Here is a 13,743-nt window from a genome sequence, read left to right as displayed (position 1 = left end):
GCGGGTTGGTTTGCGCTTGCCCCCCCCCCCCCCCGTTCCTCAAATGACTCCCGTATCGCCTCCCCTACTTCCAAGGGGGCGGTTTGCTTTCTTTTGGTATCCCCCCCAACTCATCATCAGCTCTAACATCTGTTCAGCCTTTGGTTTCTGTTCTTAAACAGTTTGTTTCTCTACTTAACTAGTAATAGCTGTTTCTTATGGTCATATGCCAATAGCAGAAAACATATGGTAGCAAAAATAGAAACACAAAACCTTCATGTAAAAGAATATAAAAACAACATATATATTTCACTGATTCAGCCTGGAACCATGGTAGACTCTGATGGCTACACAGAATCTAGTGGAAGGGAAGAGAAGATTGGTTTTATACCCCGCCCTTCACTACCCAAAGGAGTCTCAGAGTGGCTTACCATCTCCTTTCCCTTCCCCTCCCCACAACAGACACCCCGTGAGCAGTGTTCCCTCTAAGCTGAGTTAAGATGAGCTAGCTCACAGTTTTTTAGCCTCTGGCTCACACATTTTTGCCTCAGGAAGGAGGGCTCCAGAGCAAACTAATCTAGGCAGCAGCCAAATTGCTCGCTCGCAACTTTAATGCCAGAAGCTCACAAAGTAGAATTTTTGTTCACAAGACTCCGCCGCTTAGAGGGAGCCTTGCCTGTGAGGTAGGTGGGGCTGAGAGAGCTCTTTCGAGGACTGCTCCTGAGAGAACAGCTACGAGAGAGCTTGGGACTTATGCAAGGTCGCCCAGCTGGCTTCCTGTGAAGGAGCGGGGAATCAAACCCGGTTCTCCCAGATTAGAGTCTACACTCTTAACCACTGCACCAAACTGTCCGTGGTTCCAGGGTAGAGTTGCCAGCACTGGGTTGGGAAATACCTGGAGATTTGGGGGGTGGAGCCTGGGGAGGGCGGAGTTTGGGGAGGGGCGGGACCTCAGCAGGGTACATTGCCATAGAGTCCACCCCCCAAAGCAGCCAAATTCTACAGGGGAACTGGTCCCTGAAGCCTGGAGATGAGCTGTGATTCTGGGGGGTCGCCAGCTCCCACATGCAGGCTAGCATCCCTAGGAACACCCAAGAAGCTGCCTTATACTGAATCAGACCCTTGGTGCAGTGTTGTCTACCCAGGAGCTCGCCAGGGTCTCAGGCAGAGTTCTTTCAAATCATCTCTGACCTGGTCCTTCTTACCAGAGATGCCGGGGATTGAACCTGGGACCTTCTGCCCGCCAAGCAAAGGCTCTTCCACTGAGCCACAGCCCTTCCCCTATAGTAGTGTAGTGGTGACGTGCACGGACTCTAATTTGGGAGAACTGGGTTTGATTCCCCACTCCTCCACTTGCACCTGCTGGTGTGACCTTAGGTCAGTCACAAGCTCTGGCACAGCTGTCCTTGAAAAAGAGCAGTTTGTGTCAGAGTTCTCTCAGCCCCACCCACCTCACAGGGTGTCTGTTGTGGGGAGGGGAAGGGAAAAGGAGTTTGTAAGCCGCTCTGAGACGCCAAGTGAAGGGCGGGGTATAAATCCAACCTCCTCCTCCTCCTCTTCTTCTTCTTCAATACTGTTCCTCCGATCTTCCAGGGTTTTTGGGGAGGATAGGAATGAGGACCATAAACGTAAGGGAATCACCCAATCGGCAATCAAAACAGCAGAGGCTTCCAAGTGTCAAATTGTGGCACTCGACACTACGGCCCCGATCCCCTCCTCACCTTCATATTCCGCGATGTTGCTTCTCAGAAAGGTCGGGAGCCATTCGTACAGCACAATTTTCTAGAAAGGCAAGAAGCAAGTTTTGAGAAGGGCATGAACAGAGCCCAGAGGAACCAATTCTACATATGTATTCCTATCCCACCCTTCTTCCAAGAAACAGGGAAGTGTCCACGGTTCCCCCGTTTTTTTCTCAAAACAACCCTGAGAGGGAGGCTGACAGAGCGAGTGACTGGCTCAAAGCCACCCAGTAAGCTTTGCAGCGGAATGAATCTCACCTCAGACATGAACCGGGGAGCAGGGTTCAGTGTTCCCTCTAAGATGAGTTAGTGTGAGCTAGCTCACAGTTTTTTAGCCTCCAGCTCACACATTTTTTTGTCCTAGCTCAGGAAGGAGGGCTCCAGAGCAAACTAATTTACGCAGCAGCCAAACCGCTCGCTCACACCTTTAATGCCAGCAGCTCACAAAGTAGAACTTTTGCTCACAAGATTCCACAGCTGAGAGGGAGCATTGGTAGGGTTGCCAGCTCCAGGTTGGGAAATCCTGGAGACTTGAGGGTGGAGCCCGGGGAGGACGGGGACCTCAGTGGGGTACAATGCCAGAGAGTCCCCCCCCCCCAAGCATCCCTTTTCTCCAGGGCAACTGATAAACTTTGAATCCAGTGGTACCTTTAAGACCAACAAAGTTTGATTCGAAGTATGAGCTCACGTGCGCACGCACACTTCCTCAGATACAACGAAATAGAATTTGAGACCAACACAGCTACCCACCAGAATCTATCTGGATAGATAAGCTGTGATTCCAGGAAATCCCCAGCTCTACGGACAGGCATCCGTAGAAGCAAACCTGTCTCTTGTTGAGCCCCCTCGCCAATTTACTATGTAGTGGCAACTGATTTATGGCAATCTCACCGCCTGACTTCCAAGGCAAGTGAGAAGCAGATGTGTTTGGCCATTGCCTTCCTCTGCAGAGCCTTCCTTGGTAGTCTCCCATGCAAGTACCGACCCAGCTTAGCTTCCAAGACCTGACGGGATGGGGCTATATCATGCCTCCTTCCTTCTCTCCTCATCAATTTAGGGATAATAATATTCGCTTATTTACCAGAGCCCGTGTTGTATAGCAGCTCAGAGAAGTATGGAACGGGGAGGTCACCGGTTCAAGTCTCAGCCCAGAACTCAGTAGGTGGCTTTCAACAAGAACCCTCTCTCTGCTTCACCCTCCCGTACTGGCAGTGACTCTTGCCTACCTTGCAGGGTTGTTGTGGGACTGCAAAAACAGCCATTCGCTCTCGGAACCCACGAGCGGGTCATACAAATGGACGGGTATTGCCGGTGTCAATGAAGAGGATTCTCTTTCCTTTCTGTGCCTCACCTGGTAAGTGGCCACGACCCTTTTTCGTGCGTGTTGGAACAGATCTTCGTCTAACCAGCTGGGATTCTCCCTGGCAAGCTTCTGTGCCCAGTAGTTGTGGTAGCGGAACCAGACGATGCTCATGGCTTGCAGGAAGGGGTTTTCGTTTCCTCTGGCACTTCCAAAGTCTAGGAAAAGGAACCCAAGAGAGGGGGGATTAGGCATCTCTCTGAGAATATATCTGGGAGGAACTGATGTCTTTCGGGACTCGGCGAGAGGTCAGCATTGTCGAGTCAGAACCCAGCGCTGGAGCGATCTTTTATTTTATTTATTTATTTATTTATTTATTATTAAATTTATATCCCGCCCTCCCCACAAGGGTGGTTTGATACACAGACAAAACTGTCTTGTACAAAGAGCGCATTTGGAAATCCTTCAGCAACGCATGTTGACAACTCTTAGAATTAAATGCTCCTTCATGTCAAAAAGCCAGCGAATCAAGCAAAAGAGTTCTAGACCAGGACGGGTTGCCAGGTCCTTACCTGCGTCCGGTGGAGGGATTTGGGAGGCATTCTGGGGGTGAGCAGCACTGTTCCCTCTAAGCTGAGTTTGTGTGAGCTAGCTCACAGTTTTTTAGTCTCTGGCTCACGCATTTTTGATTTGCTCAGGAAGGAATGGCTCCAGAGCGAACTAATTTATGCAGCAGCCAAATGGCTCCCTCACAGCTTTAATGCCAGTAGTTCACAAGGTAGAATTTTTGCTCACAAGACTCCACAGCTTAGAGGGAGTGTTCCCTCTAAGCTGTAGAGTCCTGTGAGCAAAAATTCTACTTTGTGAGCTACCGGCATTAAAGTTGTGAGCAGGTGATTTGGCTACTGCATAAATTAGTGTGTTCTGGAGCCATTCCTTCCTGAGCTGAGATAAAAATGTGTGAGCCGGAGGCTAAAAAACCGTGAGTTAGCTCACACTAACTCAGCTTAGAGGGAACACTGGTGGGGACGTTGTCAACGTGGTGATGTTACTTCTGGAACGGACGTCATCGCGTCAGCAACGTTGGGGCAACCCTCTACCTTTTGGGCAAAACTCTGACAAAAATGGCTACAAACCATAGAGTTTTGCCCCAAAATTAGAGTGTCGCCCCGATGTTGCCGACGCGATGACGCCAGTTCCAGAAATGATATCATCACATTTACAATGTCGCCAGGGGGATTTGGGGGTGTGGGGGGTTCACCTGATGGCCAGCTGGCCGGTGGTAGGCCCGAGCACACAAAAGCGTGGGATCCCTCACCCCACCTGGGGGCTGGCACGCCCAAGAACAGCGGTTCCCAACGTGGTGCCCATGGGAACTGTGGTGTCTGCCAGCACCTTTCCTGTTGCCTGTGAAGTGTTTTGCCCCACGAGGCTTCTGATTGGCTGTGTGCATTTTTTAAAATGTCACTTTGGCTGCAGCTGCCACCACAGCCTGAGGATCTTCACTGCGTGACTGAAAAGAAGCTGAGGCGGCCATTTTACGGCTGGCTCTGCCCTCTGCTTTATGGCAACCCGTCTGTGGCTGCACCCACCATGCTGTGTGAGCATTCCGAAGGTGCCCCCAGGCTCAAGAAGGCCGGGGATCCCTGCTCTAGACATCTGATAGATGGGCTAATTTTCTACAGTCAGGGAAATTTTGTTTCGTCTCTGGGGGTGGATTCAAAGGTACGCTCCTTCATCTTCAGATAGAAGTAGCACTCTCCTAGGGTGGTCCAGTAGTCATGTATGGCTGCGAGAGTTGGACCATAAGGAAGGCCGAGCGCCGAAGAATAGATTCTTTTGAACTATGGTGCTGGAGAAGACTCTTGAGAGTCCCTTGGACTGCAAGAAGAACAAATCAGTCAATCCTAAAAGAAATCAACCCTGACTGTTCCTTGGAAGGCCAGATAATGAAACTGAAGCTCAAATACTTTGGCCACCCAATGGGAAGGGAGCACTCACTGGAGCAGACCCTGATGCTGGGAAAGATTGAAGGTCAAAGAAGACGGGGACGGCAAAGGATGAGATGGTGAGACAGTGTCATAGATGCAACGAACATGAAATTGAACCAACTTCAGAGGACGGCGGAAGACACGAAGGCCTGGCGTGATCTGGTCCATGGGGTCGCGAAGAGTCGGACTCGACTGTGCGACTGAACAAAAACAGGGTGGTCATGCCACATTATGGTTTTTTCCATGTTTGAATGAGCTCTCACTGAATTTCCTATAGAGAACAGCCAGGCGTAGCATCTTATTAAAAGGAGATTAGACAGATTCATGGAGGAGAGGTCTACCAGTGGCTACTAGCCACGGTGACTAAAGGGAACCTCCATGTTCAAAGGCAGGCAACCTCTGAATCCCAGAGCCAGGAGGCAACATCAGGGGAAGGCCTCGGTTTCTCTGCCCTGTTGTTGACCCTCCATAGTAACCAGTTGGCCACTGTGTGAGACAGGATGCTGGACTGGTCTGATTTGATCTGATCTGGCCTGATGCTGGACTGGTCTAATCTGGTCTGATGCTGGACTGGTCGAAAACACTAAACCCCAGTTAAAGGATCTCATCTTCAAGAGGGCGTGTTCCATTCAGACGCAGAAGTCAGCTCCTGAATAGTTTTAGTGAAGTTCTTTATGAACTGATGGATATCTATGCAAGCAATTCTTGAGAAAGGAGAAGTTGAAACGGAAGGAGACATTGGCTATCCGTTGGATCGCCATTAAGCAGAAGGCCCGAAAAGCAGGGGCCACCCCCACTGGGACCTGGGGGGGGGACTGGCATGGCAACCCTATAGGGTCTATACACCAGGAAGTGAAACGGCCATCCTCCCGAAGGCTGCTGGCACGATTTCATTTCTCCACCTGTGCTCTTAAGAAATGAACAAACGGAAGCAAATCGTTTGTTGATTTTTAAACATCACGCCCCAGAGTTTATCAGTCCCGGGACGACACACCAGTCAAACAGATAAGGCATCATAAACTGTGTATAACACAATAAAAGATGCGTAATGACAGACGAGATGACACCCCGTCACGTCCACATGCAAATATGGAGCATTAAACTTTATAATTCCCGTCAGTCCAAGAAATGTGCAATGTGCCAAAGGTTGGACCCCCTGCTCTGCTCCTGATTTATGTCAAAAACACAAATAATCTTTCTTTGACACACCTCTGAACTCAATCTGAGCCCCCTTGCCAAAACTATCTGAACCGGTAACTGTGGGCTCCTGTGGTGATGCTGTCTAGATAGGTTAACGGAGAGGAGAAGAAGAGGAGGAGGAGGAGGAGGAGGTGCTGGTGGTGGTGGAGGAGGAGCTTGGATTTATACCTCGCCCTTCGCTTGGAGTCTCAGAGCGGCTTACAATCTCCTTTCCCTTCCCCTCCCCACAACAGACACTCTGTGAGGTAAAAGAAGAAGAAGAAGAGGAGATTGGATTTCTACCCCGCCCTTCAGTACCCGAAAGAGTCTCAGAGCGGCTTACCGTCTCCTTCCCCTTCCCCTCTCCACAACAGACACTCTGTGAGGTAGGTGGGGCTGAGAGAGCTCTTTCGAGGACTGCTTTTTCAAGGACAGCTCTGAAAGAACTATGGCTTGCCCAAGGTCATCCAGCAGATGCAAGTGGAGGAGTGGGGAATCAAACCCGGCTCTCCCAGATTAGAGTCCGCTTGCTTAACCACTACACCAAACTGGCTGATCTGTTCCATTGATGGAATACCACATACTTCCTAGGGTTACCAACTCCGGGTTGGGAAATGCCTAGGGATTTTGGGAATGGCGCCTGAGGAGGGCGGGGTTTGGGGAAGGGAAGGACTTCAGCAGGGTACAATGCCAGAGAGCCCACCTTCCAGAGCAGCCACTTTCTCCAGGTGTGCTGATCTCTGTTGCCTGGAGATCAGTTGTAATAGCAGGAGATCTCCAGCCACCCCCTGGAGGTTGGCAACCCTAATACTGCCCTAAGACAGTTTTGTCTGTGTATCAAACCACATCAGACCCCCCCCTCCTCCACCCCCATTCTGTAGGTCCATTAATCCAATCAGTGTACATCCCAAACAAAGACCAGGAACAGACATAGTGCCCACCAGATCCAGGGGACAGGAAACAATGTAGGAACATCCTGTACTGCCTAAAGAAGGACTGTTCTCTCGAGGACTGCTCTTGAGAGAACAGTTCCAAGAGAACTCGTGACTGACCCAAGGTCACACCAGCAGCTGCATGTGGAAGCGTGGGGAATCAAACCCGTTTCTCCCAGATTAGAGCCTGCGCACTTAACCACTACACCAAACTGACTCTCACTAAAAAAAACAGTCAAGGCAGACAAAAACACAATTTAACGTGTTTTGCTTTGCCATTTTGGCCTGGCAAAGTCAGCCTTCAGGATTCGTTTGGATGGGTCTGAGTCGCTACCCAGCCACTCGGTTTCTCAGCTCGGGCAATGGGATCCCTCCCTCTCAGGCCCTCGTAAGGGTTCGGCCAAGAAATTGTGACAGAAAATGGCCTCCACTGCCAATCCACGGGACGCAAGTCCTAAACCTTCTCTAAAATACTCGGAAACGATCCTCTCACAGGATCGCATCATCCCAGAATGCAGGGGTCGTTTCGTAGAAAAAGAGCTAGGGGACTCATTAGCATAACTCATTAGCATATGCCACACCCCCTGACATCACCGGAAGTGTGTCATAAGGCCACACACCCCGCCCCCAACGGTCCCGGCCACTGCCGCCGGCCTTGCAGCTCCACTGCCGAGCCCCATGAGGGGCCCGGCGGTGGACCTGCAAGGCCAGCGGGAGTGCAAGGAAGCCCCGCGAAGGCCCTCCCTGGCCCCAGGCAGGCAGGGGTGGGGAGAGGCAGGGAGGAAGCAACTTACCCTCCCTCTTCTCCTGCCTCCTCCTGGCTGAATGAGGGCCGGAAGCGGGGCGGCCAAAAGCAGGGGGCGGGGCTTCGTCATGTGCCCCGCCCCCCGTACCTCACCCAGGGGAACTGCGATCCCCCCCCGAAATGACCTCTGCCAGAATGTATTGGCAGAATTATCATTTTAAAAGTCCCTTATGGGAAATTAGGCTTGCTTGATTACAGCTGGTCAGACAACAGAGATCAGCTGGAGGAGATTGCTGCTTTTGGAGGGTGGACTCTATGGTGTTACACCATAGAGCTGCTGAGGCCCCTCCCCTCCCCAAATCCCGGCCTTCCCAGGCTCTTTGCCAGGCCCCCCTGGCCATCAGTGGGGTATGTGGCGGTGTTGTCAGATCCAGGTTTGGAAACTCCTGGAGATTTGAGGGTGCAGCCTGGGGATGACAGGGACTTCAGTGGGGTACAATCCTGTACAGCCCACCCTCCAAAGCATCCATTTTCTCCAGGGAGAATTGATCTCTGTAGTCTGGAGATGAGCTGGAATTCTGGGGGGGTCCCCAGGTCCCACCTGGAGGCTGGCATCCCTACTCCACCCCCAAATCCCCAGGAACTCCCCAACTTGGAGCTGCCAAGCTTATGGACAATGTTGAGATAAACCTTCTCATGAACTCGGTTCTGAAGCTGGGGAGCAGAGTGTCTTCAGGGGCAACGGGAAATGGGGAAAGAGGGAGCAAGGAAAGGGTTAAGCACACTCTACGGCTCTCAACTGCCCTTCCCAAAGTGGAATTTAAAGGGGTTGGGGGGATGTCAGCTTATATTTCCATAGATCTGCCTATAATTTGTAGTTTGGTCTGGCCATTTTTGCCATGCACAGAGATCTCCTGCTGTTACAATGGATATCCAGACAACAGAGATCAATTCTCCTGGAGAAAATGGCTGCTTTGGAGGGTGGGCTCTAGGGCCTTGTACCCTGCTGAGGCCCCTCCCCTCCCCAAACCCCGCCCTCCCCAGGCTCCACCCCCCCGAATCTCCAGGTATTTCCACACCTAGAGCTGGCGACCCTGTTTCCAACAATTGACAGCCAATGCATTCTTGCAGCAGAACCTGACTGTGAAGACTGTACCACGTGCTTGCTAGCACCTTGAACCTGGCTGTTACTGAAAAGACATCCAGCGTTCTGGGAACAGGAGGTACACTCAGTTGTAGGGTTGCCAGCCTCCAGGTGGGGCTAGGGTTACCAGACGTTCATCTAGGAACTCTCAGGCTGGGGCAAGTGATGCTGTGTATTCTTGGTGCTTGGGGGGGGGGGCAACAGTGGGAGGGCATCTAGTGTCCTGGCCCCCTGCTGGACCTCCTGACGGCACCTGGTATTTTTGGCCACTGTGTGACAGAGTGTTGGACTAGATGGGCTACTAGCCTGATCCAACATTGGCTTCTCTTATGTTCTTACGTACCAGCCAGCAAGGGATGGGGGTGAACTTACTGGGAGCGGGAAGGGAAGAAGCCAGAAATAAATGCAACATGCCTACATCACCCATACTGACATAGGCATGCTGGGGACAATGCTCTGGTTTGTGGGCAAAACCTCTATGGTAGAATTAGCTTCTACCATAGAGTTCTGCCCAAAAGCAAGCATTAATGATGCGCTTATGTCACTTCCGGGTGACATAGGCATGTCACGTTTATTTCTGACTTTTTGCCTCTGTGTGTGTGTGTGTGTGGGAGGGGGGGTAATTCCTCCCTGCCGGCCAGCTACCCTGCCTTTCCACTGTACCAGAGCGGGATCTGAAACTTCCTTACCGTAGATCCCTTTTGGCCCACCCTGTCCGGTGGCTGGATCCAAAGCCTTCCACATTAAGCTGGATGCCTGTGACTGCCTTGGAAGTCCCGGGTCAGTTTCAGAAGCCAACATCCCTCCAGAAAAAGTCCTCAGAGAATCACTCCAGGAATGCGACGGGCCGTAGATTGCGCTGCCGTCCAGCCATCCCGTAACAGCATTTACCTGAGGAGAGAGAACGAGCAGATAAAGAGGGTGCATGGGTTGATACTACTCCAAATCTCTGGACAGATATAATAATTTATGATTACCGTATGGCATTGTGTGTAGAATAGCCAGGAGATCTGAAGATTGTCTGGCAGCCACAAGTTCTAGCTCTTAAAGGTAAAGGTTCCCTTGCTCGAAAGCCAGTCGAATCCGACTCTAGGGTTGCGGTGCTCATCTCCGTTTCAAAGCCGAAGAGCCAGCGCTGTCTGAAGACGTTTCCGTGGTCATGTGGCTGGCATGACTAAACACCAAGGCGCACGGAACACTGTTACCTTCCCACTCGAAGTGGTACCTATTTATCTACTTGCAATTTCAAACTGCTAGGTTGGCAGGAGCTGGAACTAGAGACGGGAGCTCACTCCATCATGCGGCAACCCGGGTCTCGAACTGCTGAACTACCGACCTTCCGCAGCCTGCAGTTCAGCGTCTTGTTTTTAGGGACTGAGGGAGCACTCTCAAAGAACTGCGACTGGCCCAAGGTCACCCAGCTGGCTGCATGTGGAGGAGCGGGGAATCGAACCCGATTCTCCAGATTAGAGTCCCCCGCTCTTAACCGCTACACCAAACTGGCTCTGCTCTGAACAGATATATTACATATAGACAGATATGCATATAATAAGTAGTAAAGATTAGGATGAGTGAGACCTTGGTTCAAATCCTTCCTCAGACAGGAAGCTGACACGAGCCAATCGCTTTCCCTAAACCTATGTCTCAAAGACAACAAACAGTAAATTGCAGGAGGGGAGAACTAAGTGCGCTGCGTCACCTAGAAGGACACAGTGTGGTCTAGTGGTTAGAGTGTCAGACTAAGGACTGGGTTCGAATCCCCACTCTGCCATGGAAGCTCACTGGGTGACCTTGGACCAGTCACACATTCTCTGCCTAACCTACCTCACCTTGCGAGGATAAAATAGAGGAGAGGAGAATGATATTAAGCTGCTTTGGGTCTCCATTGGGGGAGAGAGGTGGGGTATAAATGAAATAAGCAAACAAAAGCTGTGAAATTCAAGAAGTACGTTGTGAATGTCCATGGTGGCTACCTTGAATACCTCTGAGCTTTGTACAATGTCATCAGCTGTAGGGTTAGCCCCTCTGCTTACCAGCTTTTTCTCTATATTCAGGTCTATATATGTATCTGCCAACTGGGAATAACACTTCACGCATCTGAGAATGAGGGTGCTTCATTCACAACTCCACTGTCCCTTAAGGGGCCGCTAGACTTTGTTTGGGTGCTCCTGTTGCTGAAGTTTCTGAACATGGTAACGTTTCAGGGTAGGTCAAGGGTCTACATCCTCTCGTTCTAGAACTGGCCCGCCTCCACGGCCATCTCCCCTGAGAACTAATCTGTATAAATAAGTAAAAAGTTAAATATAGACAGTAGAAGGAGCCAGGGCACTTTACCTGATCCCGGGGACTGTTAGGGCTTTGTCCGGTTCCCTCCAGCCACTGCATGCGCTGGAAGGGCAAAACGACACCCCCGGACTTTGAAGGGTCAAACACCCGATCTCCTTTAGGGATACGCATGTTCAAGAACTCGGCAGGGCAACCTGGCTTGTCGGCTTCGAAGACCTCAGAGAGCACGTGGAAACCTGTGAGATAGCCAAAGGGAAAGCTCTGGTTGGGAATGGATTCCTGCGGGTATTTGACGATGTCTGCGAAATCCAACGCGGCGAACGCTCAGGGTCGAAAAAGAAACAAACACCGAATGACTAACTCAAGGTGGCTGATCCAGGGTGGATCGAGAATGGCGTCCGATGAGCCACAACAGCGAACAAAGCTCAGCTTGGTGAGCTCACCGGGCCTGAGACACGTTTCAACGTTAAGTGACTAATCTGTTGGAACTGCTGCAAAGAACGTTATGTCTGTCTTCACTCAGATGGATGAAGACAGATACAACATTCTTAACAGCTACACCCACGGGGATGAAGGCAGACTTAACGTTATTTACAGCAGTCCCAGCAAATCAGTCATTTATTATTATTGTCTTCACTGTTTTTTGCAACAGCAAGCCCTCATCCCGCAATAAACCTCGTTCCGCAGGAAAACATGGAAGAATTTAAAGGTTGCTGCTGGAAAACTTGTCACGTGATTTGTCATTTATCGTTAAATATGTCTCAGCCCTAACGAATCTGTTGAACCGAATCTAATTAGAATGGGAATCCCCAACACGGTGCCCGGGTGCCATGGTGCCTGCTGTCACCTTTCCTGATGCCCACCAAATGTTTTTAGAAAGTGGACAGGGCTCTGATTGGCCATTGGAGATTTGATTGGCTGTGTGGATTTTTAAAAACGTTGCGCTGGCAGCAGCGGCTACCACAGCACAAGGATCTTCACTCTGTGACTGAAAGTAAGCCGTTTTGTGACTGGCTCTGCCTCCCACAGCAGCCGTTTTGTGGCTGTGCCCACCATGCTGTGTCAGAATTACAAAGGTGCCCACAAGCTCAAAAAGACTGGACCCCTGCACCAGAAACCATGCCTCTTCAGATATCATTCTGAACATTATGTCTGACTTCACCAGAGTTCCCTCTAAGCTGAGTTAGTGTGAGCTAGCTCACAGTTTTTTAGCCTCCGGCTCACACATTTTTGTCTTTGTTCAGGAAGGCTGGCTCCAGAGCAAACTAATTTATGCAGCAGCCAAATCGCTCGCTCACAACTTTGATGCCAATAGCTCACAAAGTAGAATTTTTGCTCACAAGACCCCACAGCTTAGAGGGAGCATTGCACCCACAAATTCCTCTCCTCCTAGGACAGAAGCCATGTTTGACCTATCACTCCCCCCACCCCCAAAGCACCCATGGCCACTCATCCCTTGTGGCCACCACGAGGGGGAAGAAATGTTGTAAGAAGGGATAAAATATTTGACGTACACCTTACAGTTGTGTTGCATGAACTGTGCATAACCTTTTGTGCGTCTGTCTTTTAAGACCTGAGGATTTCCACCAAATTGGTGCAGGTGGACAGGTTTTGACTTAGCAGGACGGAGGAAGGAAACAATTACCTAACCCTGTTCCCTCTGATTCACCGGGCTTATGTCCTTGGAGAAAAGCCACAGCCTGTTTGAACCTACTTTGGAGGATTAGACTCCCGAGGGTGACTCAGACGGAAGAAGAACTCAATAGGTGGTAAAGCTCAGACTGGCAAGAGGTGCCCAAGTCATGCCTGCAAATGCAATCAAACTCATGGAGAAGTGGACTTAGGGCCCAATTAGACAGGAGGCAGGCAATAGGCTTCAGGAAGAGACATGTGCTGTTGACATGCCTGCAAAAACCACAGCTGAGATCCTTCCTACATGCCCCTTCCCATAAGACACTGTTTTATACCAAATCAGAGCATGGGGCCGGCTAGTTTCAGGGTGTAGTGGTTAAGGGCGTGGACTCTAATCTGGTAGAACCGGGTTTGATTCCCCACTCCTCCACATGCAGCTGCTGGTGTGACCTTGGATCAGTCACAAGTTATTTCAGAGCTGTTCTCTCAGGAGCAGTTCTCGAAAGAGCTCTCTCAGCCCCACCTACCTCACAGGGTGTCTGTTGTGGGGAGGGGAAAGGAAAGGGATTGTAAGCCACTCTGAGACTCCTTCGGGTAGTGAAGGGCGGGGTATAAACCCAATCTCTTCTTCTTCTCTTCTTATGACTGGCAATGATTTTCCAGTATCTCAGGCAGAGATTGGGCTTTTCCAGCTCCTGTGACCCAAGATCTTTTAGCCTCTTGCCTACCTTTCTTTGTTGCGAAGAAGAATAAGAAGAAGAAGAAGAAGAAGAAGAAGAAGAAGAAGAAGAAGAAGAGAAGAAGAGAAGAAGAAGA

General features: G+C 50.6%; 1 protein-coding gene across 1 annotated transcript in view; it reads right to left on the bottom strand.

Annotated features, from left to right (window-relative positions):
- The window catches only part of LOC107106710 (dual oxidase 2-like), a 90,177-nt gene that overhangs the window by 51,067 nt on the left and 25,367 nt on the right, over positions 1-13,743 (bottom strand). The window contains exons 2-5 of the mRNA XM_015406891.1: positions 11,344-11,594; positions 9,699-9,900; positions 3,070-3,236; positions 1,701-1,761 (exon numbers count right to left, since the gene is read on the bottom strand). Coding sequence (XP_015262377.1) covers positions 1,701-1,761; positions 3,070-3,236; positions 9,699-9,900; positions 11,344-11,594 — 681 coding nt within the window. The remainder of the gene's footprint in view (positions 1-1,700; positions 1,762-3,069; positions 3,237-9,698; positions 9,901-11,343; positions 11,595-13,743) is intronic.

This window comes from Gekko japonicus, unplaced genomic scaffold, assembly GCF_001447785.1.
Source record: "Gekko japonicus isolate JY-2015 unplaced genomic scaffold, Gekko_japonicus_V1.1 scaffold1207, whole genome shotgun sequence".
NCBI classification, from domain to species: domain Eukaryota; kingdom Metazoa; phylum Chordata; class Lepidosauria; order Squamata; family Gekkonidae; genus Gekko; species Gekko japonicus.
Note: the sequence above shows the minus strand (reverse complement) of the source record. Positions and strands in the feature narration are given on the sequence as shown.